The 23,265-nt window shown below is 27.5% G+C and overlaps 1 protein-coding gene across 7 annotated transcripts in view; it reads left to right on the top strand.

The window, feature by feature from the left end:
- The window catches only part of alpha-Man-IIa (alpha-mannosidase 2), a 98,199-nt gene extending 86,177 nt beyond the window's left edge, over positions 1-12,022 (top strand). For all 7 annotated transcript variants that reach the window (XM_075365760.1, XM_075365758.1, XM_075365763.1 and 4 more), the window contains 4 exons: positions 3,168-3,320; positions 4,579-4,701; positions 8,868-9,158; positions 11,518-12,022. In XM_075365760.1, the coding sequence (XP_075221875.1) occupies positions 3,168-3,320; positions 4,579-4,701; positions 8,868-9,158; positions 11,518-11,679 (729 nt within the window). In that variant the 3' untranslated portion in view covers positions 11,680-12,022. The remainder of the gene's footprint in view (positions 1-3,167; positions 3,321-4,578; positions 4,702-8,867; positions 9,159-11,517) is intronic.
- The last annotated feature ends 11,243 nt before the right edge of the window (positions 12,023-23,265 follow it).

Raw genomic sequence — 23,265 nt, forward strand, 5'->3', positions numbered from 1 at the left:
TAATTTATTCATATTAATCTTGTCTTTCACCCAATTCTAACATTTATTACTATGTATTAAAATAAAAGTAGTACTAAATTATTAAATCATAATTCATTGTCTAAATTAAAATATTATCCGCATTAGAAATAGTGATAGAACATTTTTATAATATAAAAGATTCTTATTTTTATATTTTATTTCTTGTGTTAATATTTATGATTTGAATCTTTGCTAAAAAGAGTAGTCATTAAGTCTTAAAAAAATAATTTATTTAATTTTTTGGTTGATGAAATTAACGTTAAAGCTTCCATATGTAATATGGAAATGGAGTTTTGTAACATATGAAAAATACCATGCCTGACCGGGATTTGAAGCCAGGACCTCTAAATGAAAGACCAATTTGCTACCACTCCACCACTGAGATCAGCCAATATCCACCTTCATAAAACTGTTTTTGTGTAACTCAGCATAATATTTTGTTTATGATAAAGGGGCTTATTATGCTTACATTGGCATTTTTAACAGATTACCAACCAGATTATAAATTTTTGTACTCGTGTTTGGTATCTTAACATACCTTAAAATTTATTTCATGTGTTTGTATTTTAAATAATTAATATGGACTTTAATCACACCTACTTTCTATTAAGTGTTTGTTTTTTGAAGCTGTTCTGATCAACATTTTACCATAGTTTCCCTTGATCCATCCAGGCAAATGTGGCAGTTCATTTTTTTACCTGTGGGTGTTTTTATGTTAACCTATGAGGTGACCATTGTTAATGGTGTGTATGGTTATATAGACCATTCGTTGTCTATATAAATGATTTTAAATTATAATATTAATACCTCCCCAAAACAAAATTTGATGGGACCAATTAAGAAATTCATTTTGAAGAGGTTTCCAACTAGCAAATTTCATTAAAAATTAAGCTAATTTATAGTGAGGTTCTGTAGATTGAATTACATAAACATAAAATGAAGTTAGACAATGATTACTCCTGAAATTTATGTACTGTATATTACGACTGCATAATTCGCTAGTTTTTAAAAATAATAAAACTTAAATAGGTTATTTTTAGAGAAAAAGTATTGTATTGTTTATTGTATAAATTTTCACTTATAATAACAGTAGTGACAACTGTTTTCATTCATAGATACTTTACAAATATAAAACATTTATTTATATTTTCAAATTAGTTATATTTCCCTTGAAAATTATCCTTAAAAAATAAGAAATACACTTTGCCTAAAACACAAATTAACTAATACTGATTCTAAAATAAAATAATTTTCTAAAATTTAAAAAATTAATCAAGTACTGAATTTAAATTCTAAATTGATATTGAATATTCTCAATTTATGTGTATAGAAATTCGAAGATGATTAATTTGTTGATAAGATGCAGCATATGTATTGTTTATTAACTGTTGTTTACTGCTGTACTTTATTACTGACTGTAGGCTTGTAGGCCAGAAGATGGAACCATAAACATGATGGCATGTCTTCTGCTAAACAATAATTAGTCATCTACTGCATTTATTACTTTATAAATCGTGGTTTATATACAATCTGTGTTTTAATCACTTTATTTTATTACAGGTTATTCTGTTTTTTATTCCTCTCCGTCTATGAGATACATTTAACATGTGAAATTAAAAGTAAAATCCATGTTTCTATTCAGTTACCATATTATAGAGTTTTCGGTCTTGAAGAAATTAATTTCTATCAAAATAAATCGGGATTTGGAAGTCCTGATTCATTTCCAGGAGGTTTCCGTTTTTATTGAGGTTCTGTTTTGCAGAGGTTTCACTGTATTAAGTATTGATCAGTGTAAAAGATGTATTTATTTACTGGTTTTCTTGAATTTGAATTTAACAAAATTCAATTATCCAAACCATTATTATTACTATATTTAAAGTCATATTTTATATTAATATATTTATATTAAAATTTAAAACACAGAAAATGTTTTTATTTTTATCTATTTTATTTTTATGACCTTGGATGTACAGTATGTATTTCAAAAAGGAAGATGGGATTGATGAAATGATACTTGAACAAATTTCAAACCCTTTCCAGGAACCAAGATTTCACTTTTTCCAATCCCACTGTTATTATTTTAAATGCAGAGAGATTTTACATTATACATTAAATATTCTTTTTAAAGGAAGGACCAATTGAGGTATGAATTGTATAATTTTATTGTGGTTAATGATATAGTTGATCATAGGTAACTGAATAATTTTTTAGATTTTGTGTTATCTGTATTTATTAATTTCTGATCATTTTTTAAAGTATTTTTATTTCTGTTTTAAAGTAATAATTTATGGTGTTAGTTATTTAGTTACATAACTCTTTTTTTTTTAATCTAATTGTAGTTTGAATGTAGGTATAACTCTGATGGTAACCTTTTAAATTGAATCCATTTTTTTTTTTTAAATCACCTGTAACATATAAAAAAGTACACTGTATAAACATATGGCTGCCTTCAAGGCTCCACTTTTCTTTTTAAATATTTAGTAGTAACATTTTTTTTAGGATTTCTTGTAGTAGGAGTATTAACTTAAAAATCTGCATTGTATTATAAGTAAAGAATAAAACAGGAGACTGAAAAGGTAAAATATCTGGGTGGTGCAGTTATATGAGTTTTAATTGTGAGAAATTTATTTACAGTATAAAACACATGAAATGCATTATTTATTTTACTTTAAGTTCTATGCTTTCATTATCTTCACTACTAATTAGGAAGTTAACATTTTCAGTTCTTTATAAATAATAACACAACTTTACATTTGTTGAAAAGTAAATTCTTGTTAATATTCTCATTAAATCCTTAACTAAATTGACTAAGATGATCTTTCTTAGCTTCAGTACCCCTATTTTAGTTTAAGATATATCATTGAACATTTCTCATGAATTTCTGTTGTGTGCTATTATGTTTTTCTTTCATTTCTTTTTGTTTACGTTCTCCTTCTAATAAAAATTTTCATAAAGATGATTTTTTTTTATGATTGATTTAATTGGTTATCCAACACGTGTGAAATTAGTGTATTTCCAGTGAAAATTTGCCAAAAAATAATTTAAAAAATGTTTGATATTTGAGTTTTTTATTTTGATCTTATTTTATGCTTAGATTATAGTTAAGTAAAAAATATTCTGTTATAAATTTTATTATTTAATTGCAGGTAATTAAAAGAAAGCGATATGCTAAACTACCTTTACAAGCCAATTTTTATCCAATGCCAAGTTTAGCATACATCGAGGATGAAACATATAGATTATCTGTTGTATCATCACAACCATTAGGCGTTGGTTCTTTAGAGGAAGGACAAATTGAGGTATGAATTATATAATCTTTATTGTGTTAAAGACATAGTTGATCATAGATTATAAGGTAATTTCTTAAATTTGTCTATCTTGTGATTTTATCTCTAAAATTGTGTTTTTTATGTATTCTTATTTTTGTTTTAAAGTAATGATACCATTAGTTATTTATTTATTGTAACTCTCTTTTTTAGCATAATTACAGTTTGATTATAGGTAGAATCTCTGGTAACCGTTTTGAGATATTAATTAACAGTTAATTTAACTTAAACAAAAGAATGAAGTAATTTTTATATGTGTATTTTACACGTATGCCTTTAAATACAAATAAAAATGTACTGTATATTGCTATGAATAAAGGATACCATAAGTTTGTTACTATTTTGTTTTGGTAGTTGATATTATTATTTAAATATAAACGAGGTTCAGTCAACAATGTTTAAGAAATCTATTATTATTTTAGTTAACATTTTGCATAAAGATTTTACTCTTTCTAGTATTATTGTACACCTAAGAAACAATTGTTCTGATCTTTTATTTGTGAGAATAAGCTTCTCATACTGCCAAGTTAAACTTAACTTAAACTTAATTTTATTTTTTTCATTTTAATTACTTATTTACTTTATTTCCTTGTCTACTTAAAAACTTTAATAATTTTTTTTAACTATATTATCCAGAACAAAAGGAAACGTAGATTTTTTACTTAAAAAACATTGGAATTCATTGAATCTGGCTACTCCTATTGGAAGAAGTTATATCTTTTTAATTTATAATTTATATTCACTATCCAATTCATTAAATAAATTTACTTGAAATATATTTGTTATGTATTTATAAGACTTTCTTAAATTCCATTATTTTTATTTGATTATGTAAACCAAAAAAGGTTTATCAAACAAGCAGTTTACAAGTTACCATAACCATTGTTAAATAAGGCTACATTTTTAATTGCATGGCTGTATTAATTGTACTGCTCCATATCTGCTAGCTGCGTAATACATGAGTTTTTTATACAAGTTATTTTTCAATTTATTAGAAAAACTCTGCATTACAGTTAATCTAACCATATAAGCAAATCTGATGGCTTGTTTTGATTGACTACAAACAAAAAAACAACTTGGGCATGAATCATCTGGAAACTGAAAAGTGTTAACAGTCATTAAATGGTTAAAAAATTGTTACCTTATTTATTAGTTCATTAGCTTATAAAAACTTGCTTACTTTGTATACTTTTAGTGTTATACTAATTAAACACATTTTTTTTTGTTTTAGATTATACAAGATCGCAAATTACTCCAAGATGATAATAGAGGATTAGAGCAGGGTGTTACTGACAACAAACCAGTACTGACAATTTTCCGGCTGCTTGTTGAAACCAGAAAACCTAACTGCCATGTAATCAGATTTTTAAATTTTATTTCCACGTAGAATATATATTCTTATAACTATAATTTACCTATTTACAATCCCACATACCAGTAAAACAATTGACAATACTGTGTAGTTAAACTATACCACACTTTTTAACTGGATTATTTAGGTAAAATAGTCTTACCTATTATAACTTCTAAAAGTATTTTTGCTTGAGTCATCAACTAGAAATATTCTTTAAAAAACATAACCCAAATATTCCTTTAAGAAGTTAAACAGATGATAATCTGTTGGCATCTAGTTTGTATCAAAGATCTCCAATAAGGTTTCTCTTCAGTTTATCTATTAAAAACAGATTAAATTCAGTCTGGTGGCCGTGCTATAAATAGCTTCGCATAAAAGGGCAATATCGTAGAGAAATGATACTGGTGTTTCTGCCCTTTTTCCATTGTTCCTAATATGTTAGTCATCTCTGGGCCTGCTTGGAGTGTTAAGTACTATTCAGCATTTATTCTTCTTTTTGAGAGGAGAATTATGAATGCAATTGTAATGCTGTTGCATCAAAGCAGGCTTGCTTATGGTATCCCAAATAATAAAACATATGTTCTTCAATGTTACAGTAGACAATAACAATATCATCACTTGACAATATTATTTACTACACTTGCAAATGTACAGTTTATGTTCATTCACCAACAATCATGGATCCATTGGGTGCACACTTTCAAATATCAGATGCATTTTTTTATCATTATTTTCATTATATGTTCACAATTAATTATCTCTTCTATTGGGAAAGAATATATTATTTAATAACTCGGTCAGTGCTCCCACAAACATTTCTAAGTCCTTGGTTGATCCTTACTTGATTCATTCCACAATTCACACCAATTCACTAATATTACTCCACAATTTTCAGCCAATTTTAAATGCCAACTAGTTACACTAACATCAACAGTATTATTATTACTTATCATTATTATCAGTATTTGACAGTGTTATCACTGCTACCTAACTAAAACCAATGTGAAACTTACTCTAATGTAGCAAACTAAATGTCATAAATGACTTTGGGTAATCTTGCTAACATTCTCTTATTACACCAGATACATTGATAGACCACAAACAGAATTTTTATTTGTCTTCACTTTGTAAGTGATCTAGCTTCATATTACTTGTTCATAACATAGCAGTCATCTTTATAAAACCTCAAATGCAATGTGGTGGTTCATTAGATTTCTATTGCAATTACATTTGTATGCATAATATTTTTGTAGTTTTTCAATCACTGTAATATTTATTTATTTATTTTTTTTTAAATATGTTTTGTCTTTAAATTCTTAATGTAATTTGAAACTAAATACTTTCTATTAGATATTTGGGAATTTTATTTCTTCATTTTTCCGTGGTTCTTAATGCTCTAAAAATCTGGCTTTGCATGATCTGTTTGTTACACTTATGTAGATGTGATTGAATTTGCATTTCATCTTGTATTTTCTTTACACATTACTATGATGTTTTGCATGAGGTGCTTTTTGATTTAATTATTTTGTTTGTATTCAGATTTGAATTTACTGTTAATATTATGACATGACATATTCTTGGGGAAAAAATTATTAAATTAATTAGCGTGTTTTAATGTATCAATAATAGGTAATGCATTATCCAAAAATTACTAGTTTTTTTCTGTTAATTTCTTTTTGAACTTAAGGGCCTAAAGTATGATTGAATAAAATATCTTGTTACTATAATTTTTTTTAAAATAGTTAATCAAAAGTTATTATGTGTCTAAAGTTCAAATACTATACAAAATTGCAATATTAAAGAAAGCTTTAGCTATCATACTTTCATTAATTTTTACCAAGGGTGGTTCAGTTCAGACTGGGCTTTTACTGCAGTTAATTTGGAATATATATTCTTATTTCTAATTAAACTTTTTTATAAATTTGAGTAATATTTTAAATTTTATTCAGTAATGTAAGAAAAAAAAAATTATTAAGATAATGACACTGTTATAGAATTATAAAAAATATGATACTTATTAACAAAAACAAGAATTCAAGAAACAGTCTTATAAAAAGTTGTGAAGAAACCCAAAATCTGAAATGCTTATGTGAAAGTGTGTTATTCAGATCAGAATGTTTTAAGTTATAAAATCATGTTTTTCATGTGAGAAAATTATTCATGCACCTTTTTAATTTATTTAATATTTATACTAACTAAACTTCATTGCTCAGAATTTCTACTGATGAGAATATAAAATGCATTTTAATCACTAGTATTTTTTTAATAGTGCAAAAATAATGAACAATGAATCTGTTTTTGAAACATAAAATATATATATGTATATATATATATATATATATATATATATATATATGAGACATGTTTTTTAAGTAAGGGTCATTTTGTTATAAAAATTGAAATAAGCAAAATAGAAAAAACTTTATTATAACAAAATAAACATACATATATTGTTTTTCTACTTATTCACCATTCACTGCAATACATTTTTGATATCTGCTTACCAGCTTCATTAATCCATTACTGAAGAATTCTCCAGACTGTGATTTTAACCAATTAATTACTCTGTTTTGCAATTCCTCATCATCTTCAAACTTCTGCGATGCAAGCCATTGTTTTAAATGGAGAAAGAGGTGGTAATCGATGCAAGATACGAACTATAAGGCGGATGTTCGAAGATTTCGCAACAAAATCATCACAATTGTTCAATAGTTTTGTTTGCCGTGTGAGATCGTGTGTTATCATGGAGAAACAAAATCCCATCAGCTAGTTCATGCACCTTTTGTTTTGAATTGAATGTCTTAAATTTTGTAAGCGTTTTACAGTACGTATTGGCATTAACAGTTCTTCCATATTCAAGAAATTCAGTTAGCAATATTCCTTCAGCGTCCGACAAAACTAACCATAAGCTTTTTCATGGAACCTTCTTGCTTAAATGTTTTGGGCTTCAGGGATGATGAATGCTCCCATCACATTGATTGCTGTTGTCTCGATATTTGAATAAGATATCCATGTTTTATCACTGGTCACAATGTTTATCTGTAAATCATCACCTTCATTTTTATAGCATCACAAAAATGTTTGAGCTGCAACAAGATGTTTTTATTTACATGTTTCTGTCAACATTTTTGGTACTCATCTGTAACTCAACTTTCTGTAACCCAGTTTTCCAGTTAAAATGTCGTACATTACTGATCATGAAACAAAAGGAAATTCTATCAATAATTACAGTACGCCTTCCGTTTTTATTGATGTTTGCTTTCACATTTTCAATCAATTCATCTGTGATAACAATTGAGCAATTGCTACATTCTTTGTTGTGAACATTTGTTCTTCCTCCATGAAACGAACGACACCATTGGCGAACTTTACCTTGGCACATAACACTGGATCTGTAAACATCAACAATTTCTCTATGAATAATCAGCATCAGAATTCTTTTTCAGCAATAGATAAATTACTGATCGCACTTCATAATTCATGGAATTACTTTTTGTAGCACTCATTTCACCCAGGTTGTACAAAGCAACTAATGCAAATAACATTAACCTATTGTTGCAAACAGATGATCATTGATATAAATAAACACACTACACTAGTGCCATCAATTTCCATCGCATCTAATGACGGTAAATTGAAAACAACTCTTACTTAAAAAAATATGCCTTGTGTATATATATATTTTTTTTGAAATTCAAATAGTTCATTAACTTATTGATCACTGTGTTAATAAAATCTAATATTATATGAAATATAAGCAACGGTAATTAGATTACAACACAGTAATTAGTTAAATTTACTATATAAATTTCCAAGAATCAATTTTTTGGGGATCAGATCAGGATCTTCAGTTGTATTGAATTCTATAATTACATTATAAATAATTATTTCAAAAAACTTTGTTGTTTTAGATTGTTCTCTGTTTTAAAATTTTTGATTACTATTATATTAAACAGAATACTACAAAGTAATAATAAGCAGCATGCAATCTAAAATAACAAAATATTTCTAAGAATTATATATAATATTATAGTAGAATTCAATATCAACTGAAAATATGGGATCCTGTGAAAATTGATTTTTGAAAATTAATGAGGTAAGTTTAACATATATGTAAAAAATGTTTTTTTAATCTTTTTTTTTTAATTTAACTATTTTATTTTTAGGGTACAATTGGGGAACATCCTGGTGGTTTTATATCAAAAGACCCTCATCTAGCATTGAATAGTTTACTATTCCCCATGAACAGGCTTATTTGGTCAGGAGATTCTAAAAGTGCTCATCTGGATTTATCATTTCATCCAGTAAAAGAATCCCCAGGAGTTGATATTCATCTTGTTACTTTGACTACATTAACCATGAAGTCTAATGTATCAGCTGGTCTCATTTTGCACAGGGTTAATTTTGACTCATGTTTTCAGTCACATATTCCGCAACTTCATCACAGTGAAGGAACGGTATGTAATAAATATATGTTTCAGTAAACACGAATATTTTTTATAGATCTTCTTTAATGCAGTGCCTTAAGTGTTGAATTAATATTGCATTGTCAAACTAGGTAGAAAAAATGTTTGATTCAGGTCCAAAGACCTACATTATGCAGTATGACTGCTTTTAATGTGAATCATATTAACTTGCAAGTTAATCTGAATTAAATTTGCTAGTATATTCATTATGTTGATTAAGTGACTAATTTCCTACTTTGTTAAAATATAAATAAATTATAAGATGTAAAATAAATTGCATGCAACCTTAGAAAGTAATTTTTTGTTAAAGACACATGTCTACATTGAGTTAATCATGTTAATTAAAACACCTGTGGAATCATTAAGTCTATGGTAATTTTTGCCAATTTTTAGGGTTTCCTGCACCCTAACTATTTAAATTCTTTCTGATGATCATACTTTTATTCATAAATAACCCGAATAGTAATTTTTTGACACTTTTAAACCTTTTAATGATAGCTGTGGTTTATTTACCAGTAGGGTAATAATCAATTCAATTGATCTAAAAATGATCTAGTTCAGATTGGTAGTACTGAACAAATCAGTGTTTTAGCATGATCTATCTAGCTTAAGAACATATCGGGCCTGTTGGGATCACTACTGAAACTCACTTATCAGAACTAGACAGCAGTTGGCTTGTACCATAGTAAAATCTTGTTATCAGAACTTGATATGACTATACTTCTTCTGCGTTGTGTCTTAGCCTTTAGTTACCATATCTAAGTAAAATGAAAGTTCATGTTAAATAATAAATTGACACTTAAGATGTGGATGCATCAGGAAGTGTTAAGAGTTATATGAAAGAATCACTTGGTAGCAGGATGATGTTGATACTTGGAAATGATTACCAAAATGTAAGTTGCCAGTCATATTTATTCATTTGTTGCAGTATAGTAGATGAACCTCTGGCAAGTTGGCTGGTAAGCTGTGACCATTGAATATCATTGAGTGTATTTAAATATTTTATGCTTTATATTTAACCATATATATTTTGTAATTATTAAGTATAATAAAGACTCTAATAGCAATTCAATCTAAAAGTTACTTTTAATTTTCTAGCCTTTTTTGATGTAACATTATTCAGACTTTTAACCTCATTTGACTTTAATAAACTGTAAATTAAAATGAAATTTAAAATAAAATATATTTATTTTTAATCTGGATTAATTTTGCCTGATTAACACCAGTAGAGGTTTCGTCCTTCATGGTGGATTCTTGCAGCCCAGGCTGTCATCCGGAAGGTTCTGTGTTCAAATCCCACTTAGCATGGTATTTCTCATATACTATAAAATCTCCACACCATATTCCATGCACAAGCTTCAAGATTTTGGTGAATTATCCTAAAAAAAATCAAATACAGTGAAATAACTTATTCATTTTCAGAAAATCATTTATTTATTCTTTCCAATAGGCTTACATTCATGTTACAGCTATTTCTCTAAAAAGTTTTATAATATTCATGAATTTTAAATTGTGTGTAAAATATTGTGACTATCCCAGAACCTCCTGAGTACATGGCAGAAACAAAATAACTCCACCACAGGGATCAGCATTTTACTTTTCAATAATGTGTTACTTTAATTGTTAAATTTGTTGTACAGCACTATTGAGGGAGTTAACTTTATATTTTCATTTGTTATTTTTTCTTCAAAATTTTCTTGATAGAAATGTCAGCCTGGAGTAGTCTGGGTTAACAGGTATGCACTGTACTTGTCTGCAATTTTGTTTGTATTGTTCAAAGGCTTCCAGTTAGTTGCTTTGTAAATTTTATTATATTTTTATATTTAGAAACTGTGAATAATTACCATATATCTATATGTACATTATTAGGTGTAAGTACTGTACCGATCATATTTTTATTCAGATTTTTAGAACATTAATATTCCATAAGTCCTTTTTAATTGTTCAGTGTTTTTGTCAGTTTCATTAAAAATGTTATTATCTGTTGTAAAATTATCCTTACTGACTTCTAAAAAAAAAAACAATGCATTTCTGTTAAAGAGTTTTTTTAGAAATTAAGATTAAATTTATTGTTGAATTTCATACTCTGATTCCTGCAACAGGTTTTTGATGCATAAAAATTATAGTCTAACATTGACTGATTGATCTATTTTTCTCTTACCTGTCCCTAGTACTTAGTGTTTTTGGGTTCTTATAGTCGTTATAATCACTTACGTTTATGACCGTCGTATAAACCTTTTATGATTTATTGATTAATGTGTATTTATCTTGATGAATCTATTAAGAGCCATTGTGTTTTATTATTTTTAACGTTGAACATAAATATTATTGTAATGTTATATTATTTCAGGTGGATGTTGGTTCAATTATACCATCTCGTCTTGGTGAAAAGATGTATCAGTCATCACTAACGTTTACTGAAATAAGTGATGTGCCTGTTGAAGTATCTGATTCACAGCCAATCTGTCCCATGGAATTAACTGCATTTTGGTTAAACAAATATCCATCATAATACTAACTGTTCATTAATTCTAGTCATTTTAATTTCTACTGGAACGCATTAGTACTTCATGTTTTTATTGTCTTGTGTACCTATTGTTAGCCTGTATTGATATCTAGATTTTTTTAAGTAAAAGTGAAATAAATAGCAGCAAGTTAGATTTTGTGAGTGATAAAACAGTGTTTACTGAAAATCTGTAGGTTTGTTATGTGATTACTGCTTATTTTTATCATCAACAATTGTAGAATGGAGATATTAAGGCCGATCAATTATAACTCAAGTTATTGTGATAGTGATCTATCTGGGTTATTTTAGATCATCTGTAAATTAAACCTAATAAATAGTATAAAAAGAATCTTTTCTGTTGTCTAAGAATTTTATCTTAACTTATGTTTTATTGGCTGTGCAAATTGTGACAGAATTATTATATAGTGGGGTATAAAATTGAAATTGTAAAAGATTAAAAGTAATTACCCAAAAGACTCTGTAAAATAATAATACAAGATAACAAAGATATACATATTAAGTTTTTTATGTTATTCTCTGGTTACAAAATCTATAAATTATATTTTTATTACAGAGAATACATAAGATATTTCATATTTAATATTTCTTTGTCTGACCAACATGATTACTAGAATTAGCAATCGCTTTTAAATGGCTTTCAAAAGGTGATGTTGCTAGCTTAAAAATCCTTATAACTTTACCTATCTACTAACTTGTTAGTTTGTAATGCCCTAAGTAGTCCTATTGAGAGATTCTTCAGTGCATTCCAGGAAATCATGCAATTGTGTTCATTGTTCCTTTTGCTAAATTGATTAACCCAATATTTTATCTGCTGATATCATATTTTTCTTCTTAAATGTCGTATGCAGCATCATTATGCAAGCTTCTATTGGTGGACCCACCTCTATTAGCTGGTAAGATTTAGCTAATATCCTTATTAATTCTAACAATCCTGTTCCTTAACATTATTATATGTATCTTAGGACACAGATCCACATACAGTAAAATCATACTCAATTGGAATTCAAGTTTAATATTATACGAACTTTTTTGTTTTAATATGTAATTAATTCTGTAACTGTTGTGTTTTAATTAGCTTGCAGTTTTTTCTAATAAAAAAAAATTTTCAAGAAACCAGAAATTAATTTGTTTAAAGAACATTGAGCTTTTATTGTTGTTTTTGTTGCTCGATATCCTTGGACCTTATAACTTTACATTATACTTTTCGAATATTTGTAATAATTTTCATATGTTCAGTTATTTTATGTATTATTTAACTTTTTTTATTGTTGCTGATCCATTTAGTTCCTGAAACTAGTTCATTTGAAATTTCTGTTTATTAAGAAATGTATCAGTTACATTATTCTGTTTAAAGCAGGATTTTACTACGTTAATAAGTAATGTTATTTCATTAAACTGAGTTTTTTTTTTGCTTTTTTGTTGTGTTATAAAAATAGCATTATTGAATGTAATAATAATTAAATTAATTATAACTTCATATTTCACATTAAAAATATTAATTAATGTTCTTCCATCCAAAAAAATGTTATACTAAATTGTGAAAGTTTTATTTTATTATACTTTTGAAAGTGTCTCATAAATGAAGATTTAAAAAAAATGATTTTTGATTATATTATAAAATAGTTCATGTAATCATATAATCAATTTTGTATATAAATGTAGATAATCTATGTGATTGATATTGATAATTCGCATGGTGTGTGGGTGTGTGTGTGTGTGTGTGTGTGTGTGTGTGTATGTGTGTGTGCATGTGCATGTGTGGGTTGTATACAAGCATCATTCATTTTTTGCTTTTTTATAATCTTTTATTTTATTGATGCATAGTATTCAAAACTTTGTTCTCACAGTAATGTGCCTCTGCCATGTTCCAACCTTGCTGAAAAAAAAAAAAATATATATATATATATATACATATTTGTGCAAAAGTGGAGAAAAATGCTAAAAGAAAACATTGATGGGATGTAAAAAAGATAAATTGGAAGTAAATTTTTTTTGTCTTTGCTGACGATGATCAACACAGAATTTAAGCACTACAACACAACAGTAAAACTTGAATGTTATATTAACCAGAAACAATAATACTAGCAAATAAATAAATGAATGGAGAAAAAAAGCAAAATTTCTTTCTTAAAAAAGAAAGAATAATATTATAATTATTGTAAAAAAAGAATAAAAATATACTTACATCAAATGAGGAGCTATATCAGAAATTTGAGACAAAATACAAAAAAGCAGTCTATAGTTCTTTGGATGTTTGAAAACTGACTAACCAAGAAAATATTTAACTACTTCCAAAAAACTTAACAGCAAACCTAATTGGTTTAAAGAAACTAAATTTAAAGAAAGAGAAAATGTATGATAGAAAAATGTTTACAAATAAAAGACAAAATCAACAGAGTTTCTCAGAAAAACTAAGAGCAAAAAGAGGCAAATCTGAAACAGAAGAACAAAAACAGACTCAAAGTAAAAAATGAAAAAAATATGGCAAAACATCAAAGCCAAAAAACAAAATGTAAAGTGAAGTACTGTTAATGTTGCCCTTAGAGCACTCAAACAAAAAAAAAAGAAAATTTATGTCCTACCATACTAAACAACATTTGTACATGTGTCTGTGTGTCCCCCTTAACTTAGCACCATAATGTACCGATCACTAGCGGAAAGTCCTGATTCATTAGTACATGTCTCATGGTAGTCAAGTGTATACTTGTTGTAGTATTATATATCGATATGTATGTGAAATATATATCAACGTTTTGAGAAAATTTAGTACTTTTTAACCTGATCCGAATTTTCAGATGAAAATCACAAATATTTCGAAGATGGTCAGTCTTACTGCTCTGAAAAATATTTTTGATTCCCTCAAAGACACTCTATCCGCTCCCAGTGATACCCCCCAGGTAACATTTTCAAGTTCCCCCAGGGCACCATTTGGAAATTGGGAAAGGGGTGCCACCATAATACCTCAGCAGCCGCTCTTCTGATTTTCACGATTCAAATGGTTTATGTACCAGCAGGTCGAGCACTAACTGTTTAATGCATAGGGTACACTCTTGATCAACTGGATCTTGGCTATCGAGAAATTAAATTGTTTATCCCTAGGTAATCAATTTTGGACAACTAATTATCCCATTCCAAGATGCTGCCCGTCAGGGTAATCCACCTGTTGGGCCTAGCTGTGGAGGCGTGCTGTAGGCACGCCTTGCAGCTCGTACATATACTATTATATAAAAGAGGAAGAGGATTTTTGTTTGTTTGGGATAAACAAAAGCACTACTTGATAAATCGCAACCAAATTTTTATCCATGTTTCTCGGCATAATTGAAAAAGTTTTTAGATATGTTTCATCATAAAAAATTTCTAAAAAATATATATAAATACATGTGTGTAACTGAACTTAATCCCCCCAAGTACAGAAATAAGTCAACTCTTACCTTATCTTTATTTTTTCATATAATTTTTTACGAAAGCACCTTCTCAGGATCCTACATCATCAGTCATATATAAAATTATATATCAAAGATAAAATTAAAAGATTAAAATTACAATTACACATACAAAAACATATGAAGTCAGTTAAAATAAAAACAAAAATATATAATGACATGTATATGGCTAGCCAAATACTACAGTACTGTATTATTTAAATAAATATTTCATGTAATATCTATAAAGGTGCTGCAATCTGTTGCAGCTTTTATGAGTGTATATCTACTTCAAATTGTGTCTGTAATTTGATTAAGTTGAATCTTTGTTTATATTTGTGTATATAATATTTTTCTAAAATATCAACATTTTTATTTATTATCTCCTTTTTTAATTATTAATATTTCCAAATTAGTATTAACATCAGAACATTATCTATCTTTTGTGCGTTATGTATTGCTTTAAAGTTATTGTACTATCAAGTTTTGATAATTGTTTTATATATATATATTATCAGTTAATGAAGTACTGTATCCATTTTGAGTTGCAATTTGTATTTAGTTGAGTAAAGAGTTGAGTAAAGTATTTATTTATGTGTTTAATTTTTCTTTATTATTTTGTGTATAATGGATAGCTCTATTAATCATGTTTGTATATATGTTAATTTTTTTGAGACCAAGGATGATTTGATTTTCTATGAATTGTTATTTTTATTGCTGTAGGTTTCCTATATACCGAAGTTACTATTTGATTATTTTTGTTAATTTCAATACTAACGTGTAGAAAATTTATTGTTCTTTTTATATTTATTTTATAGGTAAATTTTAAATCATTATAATATGAATTAAGTTTATTTAAAATTATAAATTATTCATTATGTATAACCGGATCATAAATGACAAAAACACCAACATAACGAATATGTTATAAATAATATATTATATACAACTGATGATGCGGGATTCCGCAAAAGTGCTTTCATAAAAAATTATATTATATGAAAAAAAAATGAGTTATCTTATTTCTGTACTTAAGTGGATTAAGTTCAGTTACACATATTTAAATTATTAGTACAGAGGTGATATGGGTCATGAAACGATTGATTTTAGAAAAAAAGAAAAAAATATATATATACATATATGTAGTAGTGGAGATTTGCCAGATGAAGCATAAAATTTAATGAATTGAATTAATGAAATGTAAGTTTCTATCACTGTGTGAGCTAGGTTTGTACTAAATGATTTTAATCAATAGAATGAGTAATATTACAAAAATAATAGAATTAAATTTACGTTAAAATAATATTAAATAAATTTAAAAAAATTTCTGTTTAACAATAATGGGCTTCCTGTGGGAATTGCGTGTGAGGCTAGAGTTGTGAGATATGCAAGTACCTCATGGAAGGCTAGACCAATCATCACCAACAACTGGTAACAAATGGGGTGCCCCTGGGGCACTGTTTTGGGAGGTGCAATGGAGTGCTTTTGTAATATCTCTGCAAACAATTGTCCAAATTTCAAAATTCAATTGGAGTATTTGTTAGTAGCATAAAGTTTGCATGCATCAAGTACACTCTTGATCTAACAGATCACGGTTATTTGGAAATGTATATTTATATAAAGTTTGTTTGTTATCACATCACACGAGAACCAACTGATGATTACTCTAAAATTTGTAGGATACATTTGTGTTATCCCAGGGAAGGTTTTAAGCCATCGACTGAGACTCTCTAGCTCCCTTGGAGGTTAAGATATTAAAAATATTCATCGCCCCCAAGGAGGATGAATTCGTGAATTAAAGACATTCATTAAGGTAAAAATAGATAATCCTTTTACTTCATTATTATATTTCTACCACCATGGCAAAGAAATAAGTTATGAATTTCTCGTTGTCAAAAGTATGTTTACTTTAGTTACCTTAGTTACTATTATTCTGTCTTTTGTAATTAGTTTATTTTTTAGGTTTCCAAATAAACCCTGAATACCATAATTATTATTTATCATTATTATTCTCACAAATATGATGATAAGTACAGTGCGGGAGTCCAGGGGGCGGAGCCCTCTGTGTAGCTGAGAATGGCGAGAGAAGCGAGCTCCACAATATGGAGGAGCCCCTGAGTTGACACCCCTTAATTTTTTGTTACTTTTTACATCATTTTTAAGAAAATTTTAATTATTGTTAAGTGAATAAAGGTTTGTAAAACACCTTTAATTAAAAAAATTTTTAATTTTAATTTTACTTTTTTTTTTTTTTTTTTTTTAAATCACTTTTATACTGTAATGACAAAAAAGACCTTGAGAGATTGATGAGGTGTTTGACTAAACCTCATAATGTTAAATTACAAAAAATGTTTGGAGTAACTTTCACAGGACTCATAGAAACAGGAATTCTACCAATATATGTACCGGTCGAAACAAAGGGTAGTGATTGAATGTTCACCATCATCAAAGATATGCAATAACAAAGGTTTTTTTGAATTTATATAAATGTAAATGTATAATAATGTGTGAGATTCAAAGCCAAATTCCAAAAAGGAAGTAAAAGATTATATACAAGTTGAGAGTACAATTTGTACAGCATTTACTAAAGTCCAATATAATTAATCTGAAAGAATACATCATAGTTCAAAATAATTAACCCGTTAGATGAGATCCTACCTGAATAGGTTTCTGTTCTAAGGGTTAGTACCTTTACATACATTCTGAGAAGGTTATAAAGGTGGTTTCTCCTAGAAAATGTTTTAAATAGGTAATAGGCGGCTGATCTGATTTATTGTTACAGGCTGGCCTTTTCCATTGTTACAGGATTGTCTGTAATTTCAAAAGAATTGCCAACAAAAAACTCACATGGTTGTGAATCTGAGGAATTTGGTCTTGGAATCCCAAAGAAGGAAAACCAGTGTTAAAAAAATAAAAAATTAAGAATTTGGAAATCGTAATTTTCTGTTGTTGGTTTTTATTTTGCTTTTTTCATTGTATAATATGATGATAATAGTAATAAGAAATAAAAAAAAATTGTAGTTTAGTCTTCATAGCAGTTTGTGCAAATCTTTTTAGACAGTCTAAACATGCAGGGTTTTTACATTCATAGCACAAATACGATATCCATTTCTTCTTTTTTGCATGGCAGGTACTGCACATCTTACAGTCTTGCAGCCTTCTGGAAGTTGTTGGAAGTACCTCAGGTTCTTCTTGCAATTTACATTTTCTTTTTAATGAAATTCGTATATCAAAAAATTCTTTTATTATAAAATGTTCACATTATATGGGCGGAAACTAACTTCGTTACTACTACTTTCAGATAGTCAAAGCATCTGTTATAATACTGTATGTCTTTTGATTGGTAAGCGATATAGAAATTCACTGCACAAATATCAATTAATCTGCAGAACAAAACCATTGGCCACCCCTTTCTATGTCGGATACAAGGGTAATTACTACACGTCTTGTCTAAACCATCAATTTATCTCTAAGTTTATTGCATCATAGTAAGATATAATCTTCGGTTTACTATTTTTATAGTCATCACACTTTTTTCTGTTGCATAGAAGTAATAAGTGTTACTGCTCTGTTACGTTTTGGTACATAAGAAATCAAGCTCATTTGTTTAGTAAAACCATATAAACTTTCCCTAATTTTTTGTTTATTGTCGGGAAGAAATTCAGCTGGAATTTTTTGTTTTCATTTATTTAGGGTGCCAACATATGTTAGCCCTTTACCTCCCAGTTTTTCGACCAAGTCAATTGACCCCAGTTGTGTTTCTGTTTGAGCCGTAAAGGGGTTTTGTCGGTAATATTGCAGACTGTGTTGGTTTAAAAAATTAATTTACTGCTTCTGACAATCCATTTCCATCAGAAACCTTACCATTAAAAATTAATTGAGAAAAGACAGACACTATAAAAACTCTCAATCACGACAATCTAACTATAACTAAAAAAGAACCAGCTACTACAGAGCATGTTTCATTATATGATCAAGAGTGGGGGTAATCATGTAGCGACCAGACACGCATCGTCACTTTGATGTCACCTCACCAGTTGAAGGTTAATGTAATAATGGAGCTAAAGATTGATGGGTTTATAGTGTTGTTATTTTGCTTCCTAAATTTTGTCTTGACAAAATTGCTCCTCTTGCAGTATCATGAGATTATACAACATGATTACTGTCAAGAAATTCACTTCCTTTATTCTGGAAATTGCTGAAGAAGTCAATGCTGTTCTCATTCTTTTCTTCCATATCTGTTTTGGTATCCACTGTGCAAAATACTTAACAAAAACCCAATCTTCTATAACAGTTCCAGAAAAAGTGTGCCTTAAAATTTGAGGAAAACTTTCCTCAAAACGTCCTGTAATTGTGAAGCAGTGTTTATCACAATCAGCATGTTTAACTTATTCAAAAGTTTTTTTTCCAAGTTCATTGCTCGTAATGAAATGTCGTCACCCTCTTTACGAATTTGAATAATGCATATAATTAAATTCTGTAGTAGTTATGGGAATTTTTGTATATATAGAATGCTATTAATAATCATATGTAATAAAACATTTCATGAAAAATTTTGCGTTTTACATTCACTGGGATTGTTACAAAAGATTATTTTTAGATTAGGTTCTAGAGTCAACAACCTTCTTAATACAATGATAGAGCACATTATAAATTATGAGTTATAAACCCTATACTGAAACACTGCAAGAAATTCTAAAACTATACTACCTCTTTTCTTAGAACAATTCTACTTTTTTTTGTACTTACCATTTCAGGTAAAACTAAATGCATTAACTAGGTAAACTAATGCATTAATTATTAGTGTATTACTATTACTTGGATGTCTTAGTACAAATGTTTCAAAACAATCAGTTCTGTATTGATCACTGATCTTTGTATTCTGGTTAACTCAGATTTACTATAAAATTAAGTAGACCATAAATTTCTGTTAACTTGTCTACTGTGCTATATAAGTGTTATATCTTAAAAACCATAGCAGTTCAATAAGTCTAATATGTCTAACAAGTTTTGTCAGTTTCTGAAATAGTTCAAATTATATGCGAGTTGAAAAATGATTCTTCAAATTTTCCATTGTCAAAATAATACAATATATCGCTATCACTTATATCTAAAATTTGGAAAAATCAGGACAGCATTAAAAATTAATCAGACAAGGTGTAAAAACATGAAAAAAGTTACATTGACACTTTTCTTTTGTGGTTTTTAAATATAACATCCACTGGTGTGCCAATTAGTGGAACAGTATTAAAAGTTCAGGTTAAAAATTTTGCCAGACACGGGTAGGTTTCAAGATATTTTATGTAAGCATTAGAGGAAGCATCTTCAGTTGACTTAAAGTGGTTGGATTTAAGGAGGGACTATACCAAAATTTATAACATAGATGAAGCAAGTTTCTTTAACAATTTAACACCTGTTAAAACATAAAAATTTAAAGAAGCAAAATATTATGGTGATTTGGAGGGTAAGCGTTTTAAAAATAGATTGTTTTCTGGTTTTAACATGACCGGCAGCAACACAAAACCTATTAAGAATGGAAAATCAGAAAAAACAACATCTTCCTATTAATTATGTAGCCAAAAAAATTGGCATGTACAATATCTAGTAATTTTTTTAAAAAATTAAGCAATGGGATGAATTACTCCAGAAAGAAAAAAAGAAAAATTTGCTGTTAAGATAGAACATAAAACTGGTTTTGTGCTATAAATCTGTATTAAAATTGATAATTGAAGTAGTATTTAGAAGTTTCAAATTATTTCTGTCAACTACTAGTTTTAAATTTAACTGAAAAAAATGAAAATTCCACTAAAACTGTTCGTAACACAAATGACAGTACATAAATTTCCTTAGAAAAACTGGACTTGAAGAATTTCCAGATGATAGTCATAATCCTGAAGAAAATTTGCCTTCATCTCAATAACTTCAATTAAGAAACTTCCAAAATTACTGTCCATTTTCAGTGATTCATCTAAATAAATTTGTAGATGTAGACAATGAAGTTACTGAAAATTTTAGTGAATAATGAAATCAGATGAAAATATAGCCACCGAGAAAGATTTCACAAGGAAAGAAGCAGACCTTGCTTTGAGCCTTTTTGTCTGGATTATCTGAATCTTAAGTGTGACACTATTGATTATTTCAATGGCTAAGTGGTTGTATTAAAAAATTTAAATATATCAATAAAAAAACTTGGACAACAATATACAACTTTATCTAAACATAACTTATTGATTTCTATTGTTTATTGTGCCTAAGTTTTTACAATTTTTGTTACGTCTTTCTCCAAAATAGAAAATAAAATCCATTTAAGTAATTTAATTTATGCAGTACACCCCCACATCCATGAATATTTTAGTGCCTTTTTTCTAGTTTTTCATTTTCTAATTGAGGCAACTGTATTTATTAACTCGATAAAGTGATTTTAATCACAGATTTAGTTAATGTATTCTTATAAAGAAATTTTAAACATTAATTTATTTATTAACTGCATTATTGTATTTTTAAATGTAAATGATAATATAGCGTAACCTATTTTTGTAAAGTGATACATAAATTAAGAAAATTCATTAAAATTTTTTTTCTTCAGAAAATTGGCTTACAGAAACTTTTTTTTATATTATTTTCTGTTTCTAAATTTAATATATTATCATTCAAATTTTGATACATTCATTTGCTGTGGGATAACATTTTATTGCACCATAGCTGTAACAAATAATTGAGTTAATAAAAGAATTTACCTAGTCCTGTGTTATTTGTCATACTTGAGCTTGACTGTATATTGTAATCAATTTATAAACTACTTTAAATTCTACCCAAAATAAAATTAATTGCCTTTTGCATACAAGAGAAAAAACTAATTTCAAAATAATACTTATTTGTTTGGTATTTTTAATTTTTTATATTTTGTTTGATTTTTGTAATGATTTTTATAAAATCTGTGTAATATTACTGATGTAATTTTATCTCTTTTAATACAACATTTATCAACACAATTTTTTTAGATTGTACCATTGGTGCCAATTTGTGACATTTTTCTTGAAATATTTATGTTTTTGGGTGGTTTGTGCAGTTAATACATTGTTTCTTAATTTATGAAAATAAGAAGTTTTTTTTTGTATTTCATTGAAAGTGTTTCATTTCCTTTTATTCAGTTGTCAACTTGAGTGAAAATAATAATAATAAAAAACAGAATTTTTTACTTATAATTGTGTTGTACAGCTGTAATTGTATATGGTAAAACTCTGTCTATCTTTTATGATTTATTTACTTATCAATTTTATTTATTTCAATTTATTACTATTTAATTATGCACAATATTAAACATTTGTGCTGTGAAAAATAATTATATTAATTTAAAACTTTAAAAGTATATATTTTTTTTATTTTTTTGTGTGTGTGTGTGTAATATTTCATTACATTTAGTATGTTTGAAAGCTTAATAGAGCCAATATTTTGGATGTGGGATAACGAAAGTAATACACTAATTGCTCTCGATAAGTAAGTAAAGTTATTAATGATATTTTACCTTTGATTTTTAATATGTTAAGTGAATTGTTTTTTCCTATAGTTTACATATTGCATCATAAATTGCAAGCCAAGATTTATTAAAATGCAATAAGTTATTAGTTTTAAAAAAACAGATCTGGTTAAGTCTAGAACTGTCTACATCCCCCTACATGGTAAGGCAAGCACTAACTATGTGCCACTCCCACACATATTTATGTTGTAGAGGGAAACATATGCACAGTGAAAAAATATAACATTTATTAGATAGTTTTGTACTTTAAAGACTATCTGTATTTTTTTAAATTTTATTAATGGAAAACAGTTTAGGTACTTTTTTCAACTTGAAAGTAATAAAATATTTGTATATTTATTTAGCTCCGTCTATTAAATAATATAATGTAATTATTTTTATTTGTAAAATAATATCTTTACATTCATAAATCATGAAATTTATGTCAAAAAAATCTTAATTTTAAGTTATTATGATATTTTTTAATCGATTATAAAATTGTAAGGTGAAAGATGTATTAAAAGCTGCATCTTCTGATTTATTTAACATACTTTTATTTGGGAATTTAAATATTACACAACTTTTGTTTAAGGGTATATATATTTGTGTGAATATTGTATGTTTGGCTTGTTG

The sequence above is a fragment of the Lycorma delicatula genome, chromosome 5 (assembly GCF_047948215.1).
Source record: "Lycorma delicatula isolate Av1 chromosome 5, ASM4794821v1, whole genome shotgun sequence".
In the NCBI taxonomy this organism is placed as follows: domain Eukaryota; kingdom Metazoa; phylum Arthropoda; class Insecta; order Hemiptera; family Fulgoridae; genus Lycorma; species Lycorma delicatula.